We start from the raw sequence: 23,668 nt of genomic DNA, 5'->3' as shown, positions 1-23,668 counted from the left end.
AAGGAACACTTAAGGGAAGCTTCAAGACGTCTGTCCTGCATGTCCTTAAGTGCCACTCCCCCTTCTACTGGGAGAGTGGTTTTCTTGGTGACAGCAGTCATCAAGGCATCCACCTTAGGCAGAGAAAAGGCCTCCAGGGAAGGAGCCACTGGATAGAGGCAAGTCATTGCCCTAGCCACTTTTAAAGATCCCTCAGGGTCGGCCCACTGAGCACAAATAAGTTCTTGAGAAGACTCATGCATGGGAAAGGCCCTAGAGGGTTTCCTCGTGCTCGCCATCCGAGAATTAACCACAGCCGTAGACAGTTCCTCAGGATCAGAGATATTAAGAGCTGCTAAAGCTTCGCATATGAGAGAAGAAAGCTCCTCATGATGAAAAATGCGCACAGCAGCAGGATCAACCTGTTCCCCCATCAGAGGCTCACCCTCTCAAGTCCTCCAATTTAGAGGTCTAGAGGATTCTCCGGACCCCATCACTACTGAAGGAGGGGTAGACCCAGGCAGCCTGGACCCCCATCAGGGACAACAGACAAACGTCTGCGTTTAGAAGCCATGTCCTCAGCAGACAAAGGAAGCCAAATCCTCCTGAGAAGCAAGAGCCTCCCTGCATTCAAAAACAGACTGCGGGAAAGGAGTCCCCGAAGACATACCCCTCTTGAGCAAATAAGCCTGGTGCAATAACAGAACGAAATTGCGGGAGAATCCATCTCAACCCCAGCAGGGCAAAAAGCACCTCTGAAAGCACCAGGAGGCGCTGCAGCACCGCTGCTCCCCATAGCACCGAAGCGGGAAGACTCCAGAGTCCAGAGGAGAAAAAAGCGCACCGCGGGCACTAAAGGCGCTTCCAAAAGTGCTGCAGAACCGCGGGCCATGTAGTCCCAAAACGCAGGCAGAGTCACTACTCAGCTCCCCTGCCTCTGCCATCGCTTCACGCAATGCGCCACGCAGAGCCCCGCTGCCAAAACGGTGAGAGCCGCAGCGGGAACACCTCTTTACCGCCTCCGCAGCCATAACTGCCTCAAACGCACCCGCCAGACCCGCCTCCCCGACCATACCAAGAAGCGCGAGGTACTTTCCGGCGCCGGCGGTAACCGTATGGAAAGGCTGTCACTCTCCCAGGGAGCCCAAAATGGTGCTCCCGTCCTCCCACAGCCTGAAAGAAAGCTGAGTCAAAGCAGCCAATTCCAGCAGAGAAAAATAAATAAATTCTCTGTTTCACCCTCTGAACTTTAAGCAAGACTGAGTAAAAGGGCTAACAGGCTTTTCTCTGTAGATTTTTCCTCTTTTTTTTTTTTTAATTGGCTGCCAGCTGCACAAGGTGTGAGAAGAAATTTTGATTTTTTTTTTTTTTGCAGCAAAGAGGGAGGCAACATAAAGAGAGGAAGAGATGGGTAGGACAGGGATCTGCAGCACAAGCATGTCCTTAAGGTCGGCACCCTCAGCCAGACGCCCCCATACTCAACTGGCCAAAGGGCCCAGGAGAACTCCAAGAATCCAGGAGCAGGGTTGCCAGGTGGAAAATTTTTTTCCCACCCAAAGGAGCCAAATCCAGCCCAAAACCCGCCCAACTCAAACGCCGCCCTGACACCCCACCCCGCGTCATCACCCCCGCCGTCATCGGCCCTGCCTCCCCCGTCATCGGCCCCGCCCAGAACGTCACTAACCCTGCCCAGAACGTCACTAACCCTGCCCAAAACGTCACTAACCCCACCCCCCGCGGCCAAAAAAAACGCCTAAAAAAACGCCCAAAGACACAAAGAAGCCCAAAAACCGCAACCCGCCGCGGGCAAAAATTTCCTGCGGCGGGTTGCGGAAAACCGCCCACCTGGCAACACTGTCCAGGAGCTGGTAAGGATCTGTCCACCACCTGTGGAAGATAGAGATATACTGAGGAGACAGGGAGGGAGCTAGGCGTCCAGGGTCACTGATTTTAGTGTTCTCTATCTCCACCTGCTGGTAGGCAGATACAACCCACCAGTTCCTGGATTCATCTGCTGCTAATGCTAAGGAATTCAAAGTATACTGAACACAAGAGCAAAAATAAAGCACAAGCAGCCTTCAAGGGTGGGATATCAACTCAAATTTTATTAACAGACCCCACACGGTCCGTGTTTCAGTGAAACCACCTGCACCAAGGGTCTAGATAAATGTGTATATATAAATACATAAACCAGTGGCGTAGCTAGGTGGGGCGCCAGGGGAGCAGCCGCTCCCCCAAACGGAGTTTCTGCTGGCGCCTATTTTTTTCGTTGTGTAGCACTGAAAATGTGCGCCGGCAACCTGGCTACACTTCTGACATAAACATGGATAAATTTCATGGTGCATGAAATAATAAACAGTAAAAATTAAAAACACTGATAAAATAGTCAACATGAACAGATCATAAAAAAAGGTGTGATAAACCGTATCAAATGGATGATCTTTAATTTTGTCAAATGAGTAAAAAAAAACCCTATGTCTGGGTTGGTAGTCTGAAAGAAACAGAAAATGATTACAAAGGGGGTTGTGAAAAATGGAAAAAATGACAGAGGACATTACCAAGATGTGAATAAGTGCTTTATAATTTATGTTTATGAACACACAAATGAGAGATTATAAGTGGTAGTGAAACTAAATAATACTGAATGCTGAACGTACTGAAAATGAACTGTTTACTCAAAAGCAGGGATGCCTACACAAGGAAAACTCATACTGTGACTGTGCCAAATGCATAAATAGTTGAAAGGTAAAAAATACAAACAGTGAGAGCTACCATATAGTGTTATATTTAAAAATACTAATTTATAAACAGGTGTCATGCTCTAAAAATTGAAAATGAGGGAAATGCTAGAGGAGTAATGGTGGCTGCAAACCTCAGAACAGTGAAAGAACACCAAAACAGAGCGCATTCTGGGGAAGAAAAGAAACAGTTTAATTCTTGAATACCAAGTAATAGAAAATAATACTGAACAGTAAGTGCTTACTAACAAACAGCTTCGTGAACAATAACCCACACAAGGAAAACCTGACGGAGAACCGGCAGAGTAACGCTTCTAAAAATAAAACTGGTGATGCTCTGGGAAATTTTGAATATAGTATTATAAGAAGGGAAAATACGTGCTCACTTAATAGAAACATTGCAATGTACATGAATGAACATAAATGCATGAATAATAAATGGTGACAATCAACAAAAAATATCCAATTAATATACTTTCAAAGGGAATAAATAAAAACATCAAAACATAAAACATCTGTCTTAAAAAAATATTGTAACCAACAATTGTAACGTACTAAGGATAAAATATTGATGCTGTAAAAATATGAATGCAGTAGAAAATAAAACAGAGCAAACTGTACTAAAAATGAAAAAGTATAACCAATAGTAAAAGAGACTAACACCCGTTTACTAAGATGTGCTAGTGGCTGCCGCACATTAATGCCGACACAGCCCATTCAAAGTGAATGGGCTGTGTCAGCATTAGCGCGTGGCTTAGTAAACAGGGGACGTAAATTTTCTATTTATAGAGTGTATTGTGAAAACTACTGCATATATATTATATATAATATATATATATATATATATATATATATATATATAATATATATTATATATATATATATAGGTGTGTGTGTGTATGTGTGTATCACCTCTAATGAACACACATCACACATACGCAGTGGAAGAAATGTTCAACTACAACACAAATCTGACTGCTTTACACAAAATGTTATATATAATCATATGTCCTTGTTCCTTGATGAATATAGGAAAATCCATCAGACAAGTCAAAATAGAATCATTGAACATAAGAATAACGCTAGAAGATGTAACAAGGAAGCCCCCCTTAAATTAAATAACATTTTTTGTTCCGAAAACATTGAACCACCACATGGTGAGCAGGTGACGCTGAACGCATTTATTACAAGCGGAACGTCTCATATTTAAGTTTGCTACAGTTGGTCCAGCAGGTCTAAACAATGAATTAGACCTTATGTTTTCTTATAGATGCATTTCATTGCATTTATTTTAATTTTATGATACAATCTGCATTTTGTGTAACATGTACGTGTTTCTACAACTTTGTATTTCTATATTTTCAGCATTGGTAAAATTTTTCCTCAGCATATTTGAACATTAAGGTTAGAAAGGCATAGAGCTTTTACTGCTCTATATGGGACCTCATCGTCTTTCCATTAGAGACGACACAACACACACACACAACACACACATATATAATATATATAGTTTTCACAATACACTATAAATAGAAATTTTGGTCTCTTTTACTATTGGTTATACTTTTTCATTTTAAAACAGGTTGATCTGTTATATTTTTACTGTATTCATTTTTTACAGCATCCCCAGACTTGAAAACTCAGACACTGCCTGTTAAATTATTCAAAGGAAGATAAAAGAAGAATTGCCATATAGGGCTTCCAGCTCTTTCAGTCTCAAACAAATCCATTTGGGACACATCTCCTTTGCTTACAAAAGGAAAAAAAAAAAAAGAGGGATAGCCATATATAGACTTCTTAGCCTCTCAGGAATCATAACATTTTTGGCACAGAGTCAAGATTTGCAGTCACACTTAAGATTTCCTGGCTCCCTGCAAAAGGGCAGTGTTGCTACGTGTTTGTGTTCACCAGAACTACAGAGAACTCTTCCACCTGTTTATTTTACCTGTGCAAGCCATGACAGAGCCTATTGAGTCAAGACAAACAGTAACTGAGGAGCTGAAGTAACTGAACAGTACACAACACACCAACAATAGCAGTGAAAAGGGGTCAATGTCTGGAAGACCACACATACTTACAGAGAAAGTCAGAGAGATGTAAGAAACTGAACTAGACAAATATGTCTCCCTTTTAAACAACTCTGGCTCAAGTAGTGCAGAAAATAAGTGAGGTATCAGAAAGAGACCAGACTGAGAGCCATTATGAAGACCAATTGAAAAACCCTATAAGCAGATCAGCAAAAATCACTAGAGTACTGTCAATTTCTAGCAGGAAAAATACAGCAGATAGTCTGGGCCAAAAGAGAGAGACAAGAAACACAGACCTCACATGCCAGGCCATGGTAGCCGAAGTAATTAAAGGTATAGCAACACACACAGCCCTGCAGAGCAAAATCTGCTCCAATACTCTGGCAGCACTAGAGACTGTAAAGCAGCCATTAAGTGTAGGGGAGTAGTGACCAGGAATGTCAGTGCCTTACACCCTGACAAGAGTAAGCCTACATACAGGAACCCCAGCCCCAGAGTCAAGTCACAGCGGGGAGAAGGAGGGTAGAGCGTCACCACTGAACCTTACTCCAAAGTGTACAACAAATGTGCGGAGGGCTGCAGTGGGCGGTCGTGCATCAGATATGTGTAGCTAAAGTATATCTAAAAGAGCAACCAGAAAAGGCAGTAAAGATGTCATCATAGGTGAGCAAAGTAATCAGTCCCTAGCAAGGACAGAGTTCTTTGATCTATTTGACATCCAAGGAGCTTGCTATCCCTACAAGCTCAAGACCTGTTCAGGGATGAGAAAGAGGACAGGGAGAAGATCAAGTGGAAACATAATAGAAGTGATGGATGGTAACAAACAAGACTTATCTACCGACTCTTCTTGAATGTAATCAGATGCCTGATAACCAAGAATTCCTACACTGCAGGTTGCACAACGCCATCGTCATCTCCAACCTATAGCAGGCCTGCAGACCCAGAGGCCAAGATCTAACTCTTGTTGGGAAAAGATGCATCAACATTAATCAGAATTTGTGGGACTGGGCAGGTCCACCTGATGCCCCGTACGCCTACCAACTCACCCTAAGATAGGTGATAGTAGGTGAGGTCTGCCTTAACAGACTAAGGAGACCAAGTGTAAATGACTACAACAGTGCATTTTGGAAAATGGGCGCACCACCTTGTACAAGCCTTGTCATAAACATCTGCACGTGAAGGAGGTTTACAGCTGGGAAAAGACCCTGGCCAACCATTTGTCAGGACACCTCTCCACCAGATTTAGGAGAACATTTGGGGAATATGGTGTTCCAAGTCACCAAAAATGATGACAACTCAACTCTTTCAGTAGAAGACAGAGAGTTCTTGAGAATTATGGATAAGGAATTCTATAAGTCCAATAGCTAGGTGGATCCACTACCATTCTGGACACCCAGAACATGACTACCTAACATTAGAGAGCAGGCTCTCTCTTGTCTCACTTCATTGCACCAGACTCTAAGAAGAAACCAGAAAGAAAACAGCACTTTACAACATTCATGCAGCACATGCTGGGTAATGGCCATGCAGAGACATCTCCACCGTTAAAAGACAACAAAAAATGTTTGTACTTACCTACCTTTGGAGTGTATCATCACAAAAACCAGGTCAGATTAGAATTGTGTTCAATTCCAGTGCTTAATTTTAAGGTATCCCATCAACAATGTGCTGCTTACTGAGTCTGACGTGATCAGCAGCCTAATAGGAGTCTTGATTTGCTTCAGAAAGAACCTTATCGCCATAACAGCAGACATCCAGCAAATGTTCTACTGTTCTGTTGTACACCTAGACTGCAAAACTACTTGAGATTCCTGTGGTACCATGATAATGACTTCAACCAGGAAATTGTAGAATACAGAATGAGAGTTCACGTCTTTGGTAACAGTCCATCCCCTGCAGTAGCAACCTATAGGCTTAGAAGGACAGCCTGAAAAGGTGAAAAAGAATATGGCACAGATGCTTCATTGAAAGAGACTTTTATGCGGATGATGTTTTGAAATCCTTGCCTACTAAAGGAGAGGCCATTGACTTACTACAGAGAACACAAGCAACGCTGGAAGAGGTTAATCTGAGACTTCATAAATAGCCTCCAACAGTCCAGAAGTAATGACAGCATTTCCTGTAGAGGATCATGACAAAGATTTAAGAAATCTAGTTCTAGGAGTAGATACCCCTCCACTTTAGAGAAGCCTTGGATTAAATTGAAATCTAAAAAAAGACATTTTATCTTTCAAGTCTCCACCCAAGAAAAAACATATACACCTAGGTTTCTTGTCCACAGTCATAGTTTGTATGACCCACTGGAGTTTGTGGCTTCTATCACCATTCAAGGAAGATCCCTATTGAGAGAACTTTCCCAAATATTGATGAGTGGGATGTTCCATTGCCACCAGAAATGCAACAGGAATGGGAGAAATGGAAAAATTCTCTAAACACTCTTGAACAATTCACTCTTGCACATTATTAACAACATTTGTATAGCACTACCAGACGCACGCAGCGCTGAATACCTGACACAGAGAGACTGTCCCTGCTCGATAGAGCTTACAATCTAAAAATACAGACAGACAAGACAATTAAGGGCGAGGGTGAGAAGGAACAAGGATATGGGAATTGAGTAGTGGTTAGGAGACAAAAGCATCCTTGAAGCACTCAGCATTGCCTCTCACAAAGACTTCTGCATCTTCTCAGATGCTTCTGAAAAGGCCATAGCAGCAGTGTCCTACTTGAAAGCTACGAACATAGATGGGCTCTCTCATGTGGGATTCATCTTTGGCAAAGCTAAGTTAGCATCACAACCCAATCATAACAATCCACGATTAGAATTTTGTGGAGCAGTGTTAGCAGTAGAAATCGTAGAAATGATACTCAATGAAATGAACATTCAAATAAATACTATCAAATTCTATACCAGCAGTAAAGTCGTCCTGGGTTACATGTACAACCAAACCAGGAGATTTTACATGTATATCAGCGACAAAGTTGAGCATATCCAAAAGTAAACATGACCAGAACAGTGGCATTATGTACCAACTGACCAAAATCCAGCAGATTGTGCCAGCATCTCATCTAATAGAAAGGCTTAAGGGTGTAGTTAAATGGCTACGATATATAGATGACATTTTGGTAATATGGCAAGGGACAGAAGATAATTTATTGAAGCTGTTGGAAATTTTGAACACAGTGAGCCCCCATATAAAATTTGTACATTGTATTGGTCGTCGAAAGGTGAATTTTTTGGGTTAATATCCAATGGGTTGATGGTAAATTATCACCAAGATTTACCGCAAGGAAACTGATCGCAATACAATACTGCATTATCGCAGCCACCATCCTTCTGGGTTAAAAAACAGTATACCATCGAGCCAACTGTCGAGTCCGTAGGTTGTGTAGTTCTCGTGAAGAATATACTCATCAAGCTGTTCAGATGATTTCACGCTTTCAATGTAGAGGTTATCCTGATAGAATTTTAAAGAAAGCGGCTAAGAGAGCGTTTAATAATTATAACGAATGGCATCCATCATGTGATAACCAGAAATATAGATCTGTAAAAACTGATTCGCTGACTTGTGTGTACCTTACACCAAGTCATCTAGTCAAATCATACAAATTATGAAGCGTCACTGGTCTATATTGGGTATTCATAAAGTTTTTCAACAACTCCCTCGGTTTGCATTTTCTCGAGGTAGAAATTTAGGTGAACAATTGGCAGGGAATAACACTGTTTGTAATGTAATACATGAGGATTTGGCCCATGTGAGTTGCAATCGGTGTGTATATTGTAGTTATGCTATGCAAGTTAATGAAGTGCATGTTCCTCATTCAGAGAAAATATATCGTTTGCAGGCTCACACTGATTGTAACACTGCAAATTGTGTGTATGGCATAAAATGTCCCTGTGAATTATGGTATATTGGGTTAACTACCAAGAAGATTAAAGTTAGGATAGCGCAGCACCTTAGCAACCTTCGTACTAAACGAATGGAAGCTCCATTGGTTTCACATTGGGTAGATGCCAAACATGAAGTTCAGGATCTCCGCTTTGTAGTTTTGAATCATATCAGTTTTGAGAGGGGAGGTAATGTACCTCGCATGCTATTGCGAAAAGAACAAAGGTTAATTTACCTTTGGAACACTGTAAGCCCTAATGGGTTAAATAAAGAAGTGGAATGGTTAAACTTGTGAGAGGGTACTCAAATTCAGCTTCTTTCATGCCTTGATATGCGCAAGTGTGGACGTCTTTTGAGGCGTGGCTACCGGCGCGTCCAGGATTGGTGAATTTGTGAGAGGGTATTTAAACTTAGTCTCCTTGAAGCCTTGGTATGCGCATGTGTGGGCGTCTTTCGAGGCGTTGCCACCAGCACATCCAGGATTGATGAATGTTTGGCCACTTGTAGAGCCGGTAAGAGTTTACAATGTTGGGTTTTAAAAGGGTTTAAATAATGTTTGTGAAATACAAATGTATGCTATTATTGTTGTTTACTTAGATTACTGACCCCTGAAGACGCAAAAATTGCGAAACACGATCGTGTAGGGTCCGTGTACAATTGTTTCAGTAAACAAATGAGAAGACAGCTTCAGTGAAGCAGTTTGAAATTCAAGGAAAAGATTCAGCATTAGTCCCGTGAAGAGTGGAGTCACGGTGAATGGAACCACTGTCATTCAGGATTACAGCACACAGTAAATCAGTTGTGGTTCATGATATATATCTTTGCTTTAAACCTGCTGCGGTGGGTAATTGACTCAATCAATGGACTGATTTTTATACGGTTACAGAGAGTTTACATCAGGTTATGAACAGATTAAGATAAGTTCGTAATGAAGAAATTATGCTTTTGACTGACAGTGTAATTAACAAGTTTCACACCAGTGGTGTTATTGAAAATGGTACATTTTGTTAAAAGATTATAATTGACACCATGATTCCGGGAATTCTAATGTTATAGAGTTTGATAACAAGTTTTTGATATTAGATTTGAATTAGAGTGAATGGATGAATGAATGATAGATGTATGGGGATTTTAGACAATAATTGTTAAGTTTATGAGATTAATTGATGTAATAAAGATAAATACAAGTGCAATAGTTGTTGAGTATATTGTATGAATTTAATACAACTATTTTATTGAATGATACCTTGGACAACATTGTGATCTAATAGAAACCACATGGTTGTCAGGATCCGACTTGCTTCTAAAACCTGGTCACACATCTCCAGTGAAAGAGAACTCCCTTGAACTCATAAATCCTGACTTTGACACAGAGATCTGTCCAGAGATGACAATTCTTGCCACCAACATTGCATCTTCATTTCATCAACCAGCTGATGAAACAGCAGACATTTGCACCAAAGTACCATCAGAGATATAGAACTATGGATCATCAATGAAAACTTGGCACCATTTGAGAGCTTCAACACAAGACTTCCCTGGAAGACAAGGAGTTTCTTCAGCAGAGCAATCACTGAGCCAGTGACCCACACCATGAAGAGATGCAAGCAAGAAGTTGCCAAGATCCATGATCCAGCTTTATTTATGGACTTTGCATGGACTTTGTGGTATTTATAAGTTTAAGAAATTAAATAGTGGGTCTACCAATACCAGGTGGGAAGTGTCTGCACCTTATTCATGGAGGCAGGGTGCTTGTTGTTTATATGTGTCCTGTGCTCTTTAAATGGGATAGGACTTCAAAATGATATAATTGTAGTTCTCTTGTGATAGGCTTTTCCTGAGCACCTGTCCCTGTTCAGTAGGCCTTATAGGACTTTTCCTATTGGCTGGCCTCTTGTCCCTATGTATGTGGGCTGTAGCCCGCCCCTTCTCTTCCCAATTTGGGGATGAGAGTGTGCTTGCAGCATGGTTTTCTAAGAGCTGTAAGCTGACTTTGCTGTACCTGTTGCATACTCCCCTTTCAAGCTACTGTAAATGACCAAGATTTTGCCAGTTTAAAAGTATTCATAGCATTTACTCCTAACTCCCCTGGTATGCAGGGTGAGCTGGATCAGACTCCCAGTTCTGCAAGGTGGAGACTCTTGTCCAGCACATCTAACTGTAATATTTCCCTTTGATTTGCTTTAAAGAAGATTTTGGTTCAAGAGCACTGAGTCTTCACAGTGATGTTCTATACTATGGTATCTACAATGCTAATCTCCTGAGTAAAAAGCCTAGCAGGAGAGAGAGCAGAACACAGTATGTTCAACATTCAGTATTATTTAGTTTCACTAGCACTTGTAATCTCTCATTTGTGTGTTCACAAACCTAAACGTCAATATCTTTCTCCTACTTATGCATTTGGAACAGGTTCAGTATTATTCAGTTTCACTAGCACTTGTAATCTCTCATTTGTGTGTTCACAAACATAAACATCAGTATCTTTCTCCTACTTATGCATTTGGAACAGTCACAGCACAACTTTTGCTTACTCAGGCATCCCCACTTTTGAGTACACTGGTCACTTTTAGTATGTTCAGCATTCAGTGTTATTTGGTTTCTCTAGCACTTATAGAGGCATATTTTCAAAGCACTTAGCCTTCCAAAGTTCCATAGGTTTCTATGGAACTTTGGAAGGCTAAGTGCTTTGAAAATATGCCCGATAATCTCTTATTTGTGTGTTTACAAACATAAACATCAATAAATTATAAGAGCACTTATTTACATCTTGGTAATGTCCTCTGTCATTTTTTCACAACCCCCCTTGTAATCATTTTTTCACAACACCCTTTTTTAATCATTTTCCATTTCTTTCAGACTACCACCCCAGACATAGGTTTTTTTTTTACTCATTGACAAAATCCATATTGATAGTTGTGAGTAGAATGGAGTTTGCATTTACTTATTTTACCTATTTATGTTTTTATTTTATCCATTTATGATTCTATTTGATATGATTTATCACACCTTTTTTATAATCTGTTGATGTGACTATTTTATCAGTGTTTTTAATTTTTACTGTTTATCATTTCATGTACCATCAAATATATCCATGTTTATGCATTTATATATACACTTTTTATCTAGACCCCTGATGCAGACGGTTTCGCCAGAACATGGACTGTGTTGGGTCTGTTCAATAAAATTTTGAGTTGACATTCACACCCTTAAATAACATATTCAGGTAAAGCGAAGATACCAACCTGTAGCAGGACAGCAGACTGATTATTCTGACAAGTGGGTTGACGTCTGTGTTGGCCCAGGAAGCGGCAAACTTTTTCCAGAAAAAATATAAAACTTTGCCAGAGTCTTCTGGCGCGCAAGCAGTGCGCACGACTTCCCGCCCATGGCAAGTGTGTCTCCTCAGTTAAATCAAAAAGCATATAAATAAATAAGAAATAAACTCCAAAGGGGAGGTGGGTGGGATTGTGACAACTATCAGCCTGCTGTCTTCGGAGAATACCTGCTACAGGTTAGTAGCTTCGCTTTCTCCGAGAACAAGCAGGCTGCTTGTTCTTACAAGTGAGGTATCCCTAGCATCCAGGCTCACTCAAAACAATAAATATTGGTCAATTGGGCCTCACAATGGTGAGGACATAACATAGGTTAACCTGAAACTATATACAGCTAGCTGAGAGTGCAGCCTGGAACAGAATAAAACGGGCCTAGGGGGGTGGAGTTGGATTCTAAACCCCGAACAGATTCTGCAGCACTGACTGCCCAAACCGACTGTTGCGTCGGGTATCCTGCCGAAGGCAGTAGTGAGATATGAATGTGTGGACTGATGACCACATTGCAGCCTTGCAAATCTCTTCAATGGAGGCTGACTTTAAGTGAGCCACTGACGCAGCCATGGCTCTAACATTATGAGCCATGACATGGCCCTCTAGAGGTCAGCCCAGCTTGGGCATAAGTGAAGGAAATGCAATCTGCTAGGCCAATTGGAGATTGTGCGTTTTCCGATGGCGACACCCCTCCTGTTGAGATCGAAAGAAACAAACAACTGGGCGGACTGTCTGAAGGGCTTTGTCCGCTCCACGTAAAAGGCCAATGCTCTCTTGCAGTCCCAAGGTATGCAAACTGCTTTCGCCAGGGCGGGTATGAGGACGGGGAAAGAATGTTGGCAAGACAATTGACTGGTTCAGATGGAACTCCGACACCACCTTCGGCAGGAACTTAGGGTGCATGCAGAGGAGTACTCTGTTTTGATGAAACTTGATATAAGTTGCATGCACTACCAGGGCCTGAAGCTCGCTGACCCTATGAGCTGAAGTAACAGCCACCAAGAAAAAGACCTTCCAGGTCAGGTACTTCAGATGGCAGGAATTCAGTGGCTCAAAAGTAGCTTTCATCAGCAGGGTGAGAACGACGTTGGACAGCTGATCTCTGAAAGCCTTTAGAGTGTTCCAGATCACTCTTAATTCCAGGAAGTTGATCTCAGTGGAGGAGGGTAGTTAGTGGGGTCCCGCAGGGGTCTGTGCTGGGTCCGTTGCTTTTTAATATTTATAAATGACCTAGAGATGGGAATACTAGTGAGGTAATTAAATTCACCGATGACACAAAATTATTCAGGGTCGTCAAGTCGCAGGAGGAATGTGAACGATTACAGGAGGACCTTGCGAGACTGGGAGAATGGGCGTGCAAGTGGCAGATGAAGTTCAATGTTGACAAGTGCAAAGTGATGCATGTGGGTAAGAGGAACCCGAATTATAGCTACGTCTTGCAAGGTTCCGCGTTAGGAGTTACGGATCAAGAAAGGGATCTGGGTGTCGTCGTCGATGATACGCTGAAACCTTCTGCTCAGTGTGCTGCTGCGGCTAGGAAAGCGAATAGAATGTTGGGTGTTATTAGGAAGGGTATGGAGTCCAGGTGTGCGGATGTTATAATGCCGTTGTATCGCTCCATGGTGCGACCGCACCTGGAATATTGTGTCCAGTACTGGTCTCCGTATCTCAAAAAGATATAGTAGAATTGGAAAAGGTACAGCGAAGGGCGACGAAAATGATAGTGGGGATGGGACGACTTTCCTATGAAGAGGCTGAGAAGGCTAGGGCTTTCAGCTTGGAGAAGAGACGGCTGAGGGGAGATATGATAGAAGTGTATAAATAATGATGGATGGATCGGGTGGATGTGAAGCGACTGTTCACGCTATCCAAAAATACTAGGACTAGAGAGCATGAGTTGAAGCTACAGTGTGGTAAATTTAAAACGAATCGGAGAAAATTTTTCTTCACCCAACGTGTAATTAGACTCTGGAATTCGTTGCCGGAGAATGTGGTACGGGCGGTTAGCTTGACGGAGTTTAAAAAGGGGTTAGATAGATTCCTAAAGGACAAGTCCATAGACCGCTATTAAATGGACTTGGAAAAATTCCGCATTTTTAGGTATAACTTGTCTGGAATGTTTTTACGTTTGGGGAGCGTGCCAGGTGCCCTTGACCTGGATTGGCCACTGTCGGTGACAGGATGCTGGGCTAGATGGACCTTTGGTCTTTCCCAGTATGGCACTACTTATGTACTTATGTACTTATGCAGGCGTTTTCCTGAAAAGACCAGGCTCCCTGAGTGTGGAGCCCATCTACATGAGCTCCCCACCCCAGGAGAGATGCATCAGTCATCAGCACTTTTCGTGGCTGAGGAATTTGGAATGGTCACCCCATGGTCAAATTGGATCCAATCGTCCACCACTGAAGAGAATTCCAAAAGTTGGTGGACAGTTGGATTACATCCTCTAGATCCCCCACAACTTGAAACAACTGGGAAGCTAGGGTCCATTAAGCTGATCTCATATGTAGACGTGCCATGGGAGGCCATGTGCCCCAGAAGTCTCAACATCTGCTGAGCCGTGACCTGCTGAGACGCTCGAACCATGGACACCATGGACAGAAGGTTGTCCCCCTTGCCTCGGGGACATATGCTCAAGCTGTCTGAGTGTTCAGCAGAGATCCAATGAATTCCAATTTTTGGAGTGGGGTGAGATGAGACTTGGGATAATTTATGACGAACCCCGGTAGCTCCAGCACCTGAATAGTCATTCACATGGACTCCACAGCACCTTCCTTGGAGGTGCTCTTCACCAGCCAATCATCGAATTAAGGAAACACATGCATTCCCAGTCTGCGTAGCAACGCTGCGACTACAGCTAGGCATTTTGTAAACACTCTGGGCACAGACGCCAGGCCAAGGGGCAGTACATGGTACTGAAAGTGTTGTGTTCCCAGCCGAAATCGAAGATACTTCCTGTGAGCTGGAAGTATTGAGATGTGTGTGTAAGCATCCTTTAAGTCCAAAGAGCATAGCCAATCATTTTCCTGAATGATGGGAAGAAGGGTGCCTAGGGAAACCATCCTGAACTTTTCTCAGATAAGAAATTTGTACAGGGCCCTTAGGTCTAGGATGGTGCATCCCCCCTGTTTTCTTTTGCACAAGGAAGTACCTGGAATAGAATCCCAGCCCTTCTTCCCCTGGTGGAACAGATTTGACCGCTTGGGCCTTTAGAAGGGTGGAGAATTCCTCTGCAAGTATCTGCTTGTGCTGAGAGCTGTAGGACTGGGCTCCCGGTGGGCAATTTGGAGGCCTGGATTCCAGATTGAGGGTGTATCCTAACCGGACTATTTGAAGAACCCACCGGTCGGAGGTTATAAGAGGCCACCTTTGCTGATAAAACATTAACCTCCCCCAACCGGCAAGTTGTCCGGTACGGACACTTTTACTGAGGCTATACTGAACTGGAGCCAGTCAAAAGCCCTTCCTTTGCTTTTGTTGGGGAGCTGCAGTGGCCTTAGGCGCACACTGTTGACGAGAACGAGTGCGCTGGGACTGAGCCTGGGCAGGCTGCCGAGAAGCAGGATGTACCTACGCCTAGCATAGGAATAGGGAGCACTCCTCTTCCCTCCAAAAAACCTCCTAGACGAGGAGGTAGTAGCAGAAGACGCCCGGCGGAGAGAGAATCCATAGCATCATTATGCTTCTTGATCTGGTCAACTAGATCCTCTACTTTCTCACCAAAAAGGTTATCCCCACGGCAAGGAACATCCGCCATCTGCTGCTGGACCGAATGATCCAAGTCAGAGACACGCAGCCATGAGAGTCTGCGCATCACTATACCTTGGGCAATGATCCTGGATGCTACATCAAAAGTTTTGAACGTACCCCTAAGCCAGGAATTTTTGACACGCCTTCTGCTGCCTGACCACCTGGCGAAAAGTCTTGGCCTGCTCCGGAGGGAGTGCATCAACCAAGCTGGACAGTTGCCTCACTGAGTCCAGCAATTGGATGCTCATGAAGAGCTGGTAAGATTGAATTTTGGCAGCGAGCTTAGCGGCCTAATACGTTTTCCTCCCAAAAGAATCAAGAGTCATAATTTTTCTGCCTGGGGGCGCCAAGGCATAGTCCCTAGTACTCTTGGCTGCCTTGAGAGCGGAGTCCACCACCATGGAATTGTGGGTAAGTGAGACCTCATCAACCCAGGTTCATCGTGGATCTGATAATGGGATTCAGTTTTTTTCGGGATCACGGGGCCAGACAGAGGGAACGACCAGTTCCGCATAAGGACTTCCATCAGTACCTTATGTAGAGGAGCCGTCACAGCCTCTCTAGGTGGAGAAGGGTAATCCAGGACCTCGAGCATCTCAGCCCTGGGCTCATCCTCAACTTCCATAGGGAAAGGAATAGCCATAGCCATTTCCTGGACAAAAGATGTAAAGGACAGACTCTCCGGTGGAGATAGTAGTCTCCTTTCTGGTGGAGGGGAAGGTTCAGAGGGAATCCCAAAGGACTTGTCAGAAGAAATGTACCTGGGGGTCTTCCTCTGACTCCCAGGAACGCTCCTCTTCAGTATCGGATAAGACCTCCCTCAGGGCACTCCAAGACTGAGCCTGCCTCAACGCCGAGGAACGACGTCCTTGATGGCGATGTTGAGAAGTCGACCGCCCGCCTAGACGGCGGTGAAGCTTCCTCCACTGACTCGAAGGGGGAGTTAACCTGGGTGGCAGCTGACGTCTATGCTGAGGCGCACCGAGGCCGGGACCTCACCACAGGAGAAGGGCTAGACACCGCTGCAGCCGGCGGCACAGAAGGCGCAAGCATCCCCGACACCGAAGTAGACTGGCGCAGCAATCCCTCCAGAAGCTCTGGAAGCAGGGCCTGGATGTGGTTCATCAAGAGCCGCCATCGGAGAAGGCTGTTGTGTTGTGTGGAGCAGCTGGTGGCAGAATCTGTCGAGTTCGGAAGGAGGTATCGGGCTGCCAAGAGATCGACGCATAGGCACTCCTGTATAGAGGGGGGAGCGGTTCTCTCAGACGCTGACGCTTCTTGGGTGCCGACTCTCTCGATGCACTGGAGGCTCCTGGCACTGGTGTCGAAGGAGAACGATGACGGTGCTTCTTAGCCTTCGCTCAACGCCCATCATCGAGACTCCTCGGTACTGATGAGGATGTGGAATCCTCACATCTCCTCAGAGCCGGGTCTGACGAAAGTCGATCCCGGAGGGCCTGCATAACAGGAGACCTTGAGGCAGGAGGAGACCCACTCGATGCCTCACTGCTCCCATCATGAGTTGGTCTCGGGGCAGCCATAACCTCTCCTTCCAATGTCGATGCTCCTCTTGAAGTCGATGCTGACGCCGCCGACCTCGGTCCCGATGTCGTTGTCGACGGACTGGAACGAGCCCCAAAAAGCTTTCTTGCTGGGCTTCTTGAGATGCTTGAGTCCGTTTCTTCATACGAAGACACAGACTACAAGCGGCTGGGCTATGGTCGGGCCCAAGGCACTGGATACACCAGGCATGGGTATTGGTATCTGAGATGGTCCGGTTGCACCGAGAACAATGTTTGAAGCCGCTGGTGTCTTTGATGACATGAAGGAAAAACGGCTTTGGTGAAATCAAACGACGTGATTGTGCCAAAAAAGTGAAGGCACAAAAGGGGACAAACCGACTGTGCAGCATCAAAAAGAAAATAACGTAAAATAGGCAAAAAACACTAAAGGAAACTACGTGCAGTAAAAAATGTACAGAATAGAAAAAATAGAGGAAAAAAAGGTGGTCAGACTCTTGTTCCTGTGCCAAAAAAACGAGGAGAGCAGAAACAAATGCTGTCACCTCGTCCGGACAAAAAAGAACTGAGGAGACAAGCTTGCGACGGGCGGGAAGTCGTCTGCGTATGCGTGGTGCGCGCGTGCCAGAAGACTCTGGCAAAGTTTTATATTTTTGCTAGAAGAATTCTGCCGCTTCCTGGGCCAACGCGGACGTTGACCCACTTGTGAGAACAAGCAGCCTGCTTGTCCTCGGAAAATGTCATTACTGTGTACTACACATTAGTAAATAGAGGTCTAAGTAAAACTGCATTTCTTGCTATCATTACAAAAATTAAGAAGTAAATGAATATTGCTTACTTCCAGTAAATCTCATTAGCACCACTGTTCCAACAACAGCCATAATTAAAGGAACGCCAACCCCAGCTGTTATCCATATTGTGCGTCGCATATGGTCTTAAGGCAAAATAGTAAAACAGAATATACATCAGACATGGTCTCTGAGGAGTGAGAAACTAACTGAAGATTACAATGTAGTACAGAGGAATAAAAAAACCTGTGAATACTGAGAAATGAAAACCTAACTTGGGGAGAAGGTACACTTGTTCACTTAGAACAGTGTTTCCAAGCTGGTCTTAGGAGTACCCCCTTGCCATTCAGGTGCTCAAGGATATCCACAATAAATATGCATGAAGAGATTTGCATACAGTAGAGGCAGTGTATGCAAATGGATCTCATGCATATTCATTGTGGATACCCTGAAAACCTGATTGGCCTAGTGGTTAGGGTGGTGGACTTTGGTCCTGAGGCAACTGAGTTCAATTCCCACTTCAGGCACAGGCAGCTCCTTGTGACTCTGGGCAAGTCCTTAACCCTCCATTGCCCCATGTAAGCCGCATTGAGCCTGCCATGAGTGGGAAAGCGCGGGGTACAAATGTAAGCAAAAAAATATACATATTCTAGGACCAACTTGGGAAGCACTGACTTAAAAGGCAAGTTTCAGAAGCTATTTACTAAATTAAATATACCAATCTTTCCAAGTAAAGCTAGTTGCTTACCTGTAACAGGGTAAGGAAGGGACAAGGTGCTCTGCAGATTGAAAGAAAAATTAGATACACAATGGTGATATTGAAAATTCTTGGTGTTACCATTGATCGGCACCTACCACTTGAGAATCACGCGAAAAACACAACCAAAAAGATGTTCCAATCAATGTGAAATTAAAAAGAGTAAGACCATTCTTCCCGAGGACCGTCTTCCGTAATTTGGTACAATCATTAGTACTCAGTCATCTAGATTACTGCAACTCACTCTATGCTGGCTGCAAAGAGCAAATACCTCAAAAAACTTCAAACAGCCCAGAACACAGCAGCCAGACTCATATTTGGAAAATCAAAATACGAGAGTGCAAAACCCCTACAAGAGAAGCTACACTGCCTCCCACTCAAGAACGCATCACGTTCAAAGTATGTACCCTAGTACATAAGATATCCATGGCAATGCCCCAGCCTATATGTCAGACTTGATAGACCTACCATCCAGGAATGCTATAAGATCTTCTCGCACTTCCTTAATCGGCATTTCCCCAACTGTAAAGGTCTAAAGTACAAATTAATGCACGCATCAACCTTTTCTTATACGAGCGCACAGTTCTGGAACGCATTGCCACGTAGCCTGAAAGCGGTCTCTGAACTGACCAACTTCCGGAAACTACTAAAGACCCATCCTTCGACAAGACCTATCACAAAGACCAAGTCATGTGAAACTCCTACATATACCCTGAATGTAAATAATGCCTTCTGTTTTCACTATTATGTATTCTATTATCATGCAACCCAAATCCTCTGTAACCCAAATGGCTACTCTCTTCTCATTTCCACTATCCTGATGTATTGTAATGCCACATTTGCGCCTGCAAAGAGGTGGGGAAATGTGGGATACAAATGCAATAAATAAATAAATAAAATAAAATATCATCAGATGTACCAAGAAAGGCAGTAAAAAAACCAAAAACCCCTCCAGGTTATTCTGAGGTACGCACAGGACTTCCTGTGCAGCTTCTGACTGAGTCCCAATTCCCTTAATTTACCAAGCTTAAAAGTCTACTCCATAGCGAATTAATCAGCCATACAAGTGGGAATCTCAAGCTCAGATTTGTTCTATTCAACTTTAATTGACTTGGCTGAATATAGCAATCCAGGGCAGTAAAAGGAAGGTGTTAACAAGAACTGATCTACTATGGCACTCATCTCTTTCAGAAATGTTATTCAAGTAGTAATGGGAAAGGGAAATATGGAAGTGCCAAACTGCTTAAGAAAAATTACACTGGGCTCCCATTAAACTGACTGAATTACCTTCAAGATCTGCACCTGGCTCATAGATCATCCACGGAGAGGCCCCGTTATACATGTGTTGACCTTATAGACCTACCAGCAAGAAATACAATAAGCTATCACGCACTTTTTTAAACCTCCATTACCCTCAACTGTAAGGGTTAGGATACAAATCATTATATGCATCAGCTTTCTCATACATCTGCACAGCAACATTGGAATGCACTACCGATTGCCTTAAAATCAACATATGATCTGACAGCCTTCCGGAGGTCGCTGAAAATTAACTTATTCAACGACACTTATACAAAGAATCCTTCATAAAAGATTCACCATCAAAACTGTATAAGAACTAATCAACATTGAACTCCATAATCTGACTACTTTAATTTCACTATTATTAATTAATGCTACTCTTTATTCTACACTTTACATACCTAATATGTATTATTTCTTTACTTCCAATTTTCTTGACATCTTATGTACCTTAATTGTATATTATTCTGTTCTCTCATTCCGTAAATGGTGATTGCCATTACGGCATAATGTAAGCCACATTGAGCCTGCAAAGAGTTGGGAAAATGTGACATACAAATGCAGCAAATAAATGTATTTATTTATTTTAGTTACATTTGTACCCCGTGCTTTCCCACTCATGGCAGGCTCAATGCGGCTTTACATACTGTATAAAGGTACTTATTGTACCTGGGGCAATGGAGGGTTAAGTGACTTGCCCATGAGTCCAAGGAGCTGCCTGTGCCTGAGTGGGAATCAAACTCAGTTCCTCATTCCCCAGGACCAAAGTCCACCACCTAACCCTAGGCCACTCCTCCACGCCAATAAATAAAAAATAAATAAATTAAAATGTAACTGTGGGAAGAAACAGCACAGAATCAGGGCTCTTTCAGCTGCTGATGAAGTGGTGAGGGTGTTTAAAAAAATAAAAGAAATCATCCAAAGAGACACACAACTCTGTGACTGACACAAATCTGTGTTAGAAGACAAAATTGTATTTTAATTTAATACAAACTGATATAAACTGTACCATACCCCAGTATATAGCTAAGTCAATATGACGGTTGCAAAAGACAAAAATTACATCAAATTAAACATTATACACCTGATATTCAAAGGATTTAGCAGGGCAAGAGGGCTCATGAATGACTCCTGAGTAAATTAGAAAGTCACAGGATAGATATTGGATTAAGACTGGTTAAAAGACAGAAAACAGAGAGTAAGGTTAAATGGTCAACATTCTCAATAGAGAGGGTAGAGTGGGATTCCTCAGGGGTCCGTGCTGGGATCGATACTTTTAACATATTTATAAATGATTTAGAAATATGAATAACGAGTTAGGTGATTAAATTGCTGACAACACAAAGTTATTCAAAATTGTTTGCTGATGACACTCAGGGAGTTAACTTTCAAAGAACTCAGACCTATGGTACTTTGTGGGTCTTAGCGCTTTGAAAATGAGCTCAGAATAATTCAAAGTTGTTAAATCACAGAGGATTGTGAAAAATTGCAAGAGAACCTCAGAAGACTGGGCATCCAAATGAAAGATGACATTTAATGTGAGCAAGAGCAAATGACGTAAGTAAAAAAGAGAAACCCAACTATAGCTGTATTATGTAAGGTTTCATATTAGGAGACAATGCCCAGAAAAAATATTTAGGTGTCGTTGAAACCTTCTGCTTAGTGTGCAGTAGCAGCTAAGAAAGCAAATAGAATGTTAGGAAAGGAATGGAGAATAAAACTGACAATATTAGAATACCTTTGTATTGCTCCACGGTGCGACTGCACTTCAAATATTGTGTGCAATGTTAAGAACACAAGAACATAAGCGTTGCCACACTGGGACAGACCAAAGGTCCATCAAGCCCAGTATCCTGTTTCCAACAGTGGCCAATCCAGGTCACAAGTACCTGGCAAGATCCCAAAATAGTACAATACATTTTATGCTGCTTATCCTAGAAATAAGCAGTGGATTTTCCCAAGTCCATCTTAATAATGCTTATGGACTTTTCATTTAGGAACATATCCAAACCTTTTTAAAACCCTGCTAAGCTAACCACCTTTAACACATACTATGGCAGCAAATTCCAGAGTTTAATTACACGTTGATTGAAGAAATATTTCTTCAATTTGTTTTAAATTTACTACTCTGTAGCTTCATTACGTGCCCCCTAGTCCTAGTATTTTGGAAACAAGGCAACAGGCGATTCAAGTCTACCTGTTCCACTCCACTCATTATTTTATAGACCTCTATTAAATCTTCCCTTAGCCGTCTTTTCTCCAAGCTGAAGAGACCTAGCCGCTTCAGACTTTCCTCATAGGGAAGTCGTCAGATCCTCTCTATCATTTTTTTCGCCCTTCTCTGTACCTTTTCTAATTCCACTACGAGATGCGGTGACCAGAACTGCACACACTATTCAAAAGTATTCAAGGTGCGGTTGCACCATGGAGCGATACAAAGGCATTATAGGATCCTCATTTTTGTTTTCCATTCCTTTCCTAATAATACCTAACATTCTATTTGCTTTCTTCGCCGTCACATCTCAAAAAAAGATATATCTCACAGAAATATTCAAATCAGTATTATCAAAACCTCTTGTTGGATGTCTTTCTCTGAAGTCCGTCAGAAGGACATCCAAATCTCAAGGGGGCATGTTCAAGGTGGGATTTGGGCATTCCTAAGACTTGGACGTCTTTCAGCCATAATGGAACAAAACAAAAACGTCCAAGACTAAAACTTAGATGCTTTGAGCTAGACCTGTTTTTATAGCAAATAGCTGCAGTGGAAATTGAACTCACTTCCCCAGGATCAAAGTGTGCTGCACTAACCACTAGGCTACTCTACTCCACACAAGAGGTGCCTGAAATGACCAGATGACCACTGGAGGGACTCAGGGATCACCTTCCCTTACTCCCCCAAATCACAAAACATTTTTCCAAAAGGAAAAGATAGACTTTTTTTTTGTAGAAAACGACCTTTCCTGTTCTGATTTTGGACGTTTTATAAAAAACATCCAAATTCAGACTTAGATGTCATATCCAAAATTGCCCCTTGTGCATTTGACTTGCCCAAAGTCACAAGGAGCAGCAGTGAGAATTAAACCCATGTTACCAGGATCAAAGCCCGCTGCACTAACCATTAAGCTACTCCTCCTCTGTTTGGACATCTTGCATTTGGACGTTTTTTGTTCGAATATGGACCAAAAAAAGGACGTCCATAGTATTTTCGAACACAAAAGATAGACGTCCATCTTTTTCGAAAATGACCTTCTTTCCTGTTCAGAATTTGGACGTCTTTGTAAAACGTCCAAATTCTGATTTAGACGTTTCTTTCAAAAATGCCCTTCCAAGTGACTCAGGATCAGGCTAGGAGGAATAACCGTAACGACACCTAGATCCCTTTCTTGGTCCGTGACTCCTAACTTGGAACCTTGCATGACGTAGCTATAATTCGGGTCCCTCTTTCCCACATGCATCACTTTGCACTTGCTCACATTAAATGTCATCTGCCATTTAGACGCCCAGTCTCCCAGTCTTGTAAGGTCCCTTGTAATTTTTCACAATCCTCCCGCGATTTAACGACTTTGAACAACTTTGTGTCATCAGCAAATTTAA

The 23,668-nt window shown here is 42.9% G+C and overlaps 1 protein-coding gene across 1 annotated transcript in view; it reads right to left on the bottom strand.

The window, feature by feature from the left end:
• LOC115469711 (disintegrin and metalloproteinase domain-containing protein 9-like) overlaps positions 1–23,668 on the bottom strand; it is a 538,235-nt gene that overhangs the window by 4,213 nt on the left and 510,354 nt on the right. The window contains exon 15 of the mRNA XM_030202498.1: positions 18,066–18,161. Coding sequence (XP_030058358.1) covers positions 18,066–18,161 — 96 coding nt within the window. The remainder of the gene's footprint in view (positions 1–18,065; positions 18,162–23,668) is intronic.

This window comes from Microcaecilia unicolor, chromosome 4, assembly GCF_901765095.1.
Source record: "Microcaecilia unicolor chromosome 4, aMicUni1.1, whole genome shotgun sequence".
In the NCBI taxonomy this organism is placed as follows: domain Eukaryota; kingdom Metazoa; phylum Chordata; class Amphibia; order Gymnophiona; family Siphonopidae; genus Microcaecilia; species Microcaecilia unicolor.
Note: the sequence above shows the minus strand (reverse complement) of the source record. Positions and strands in the feature narration are given on the sequence as shown.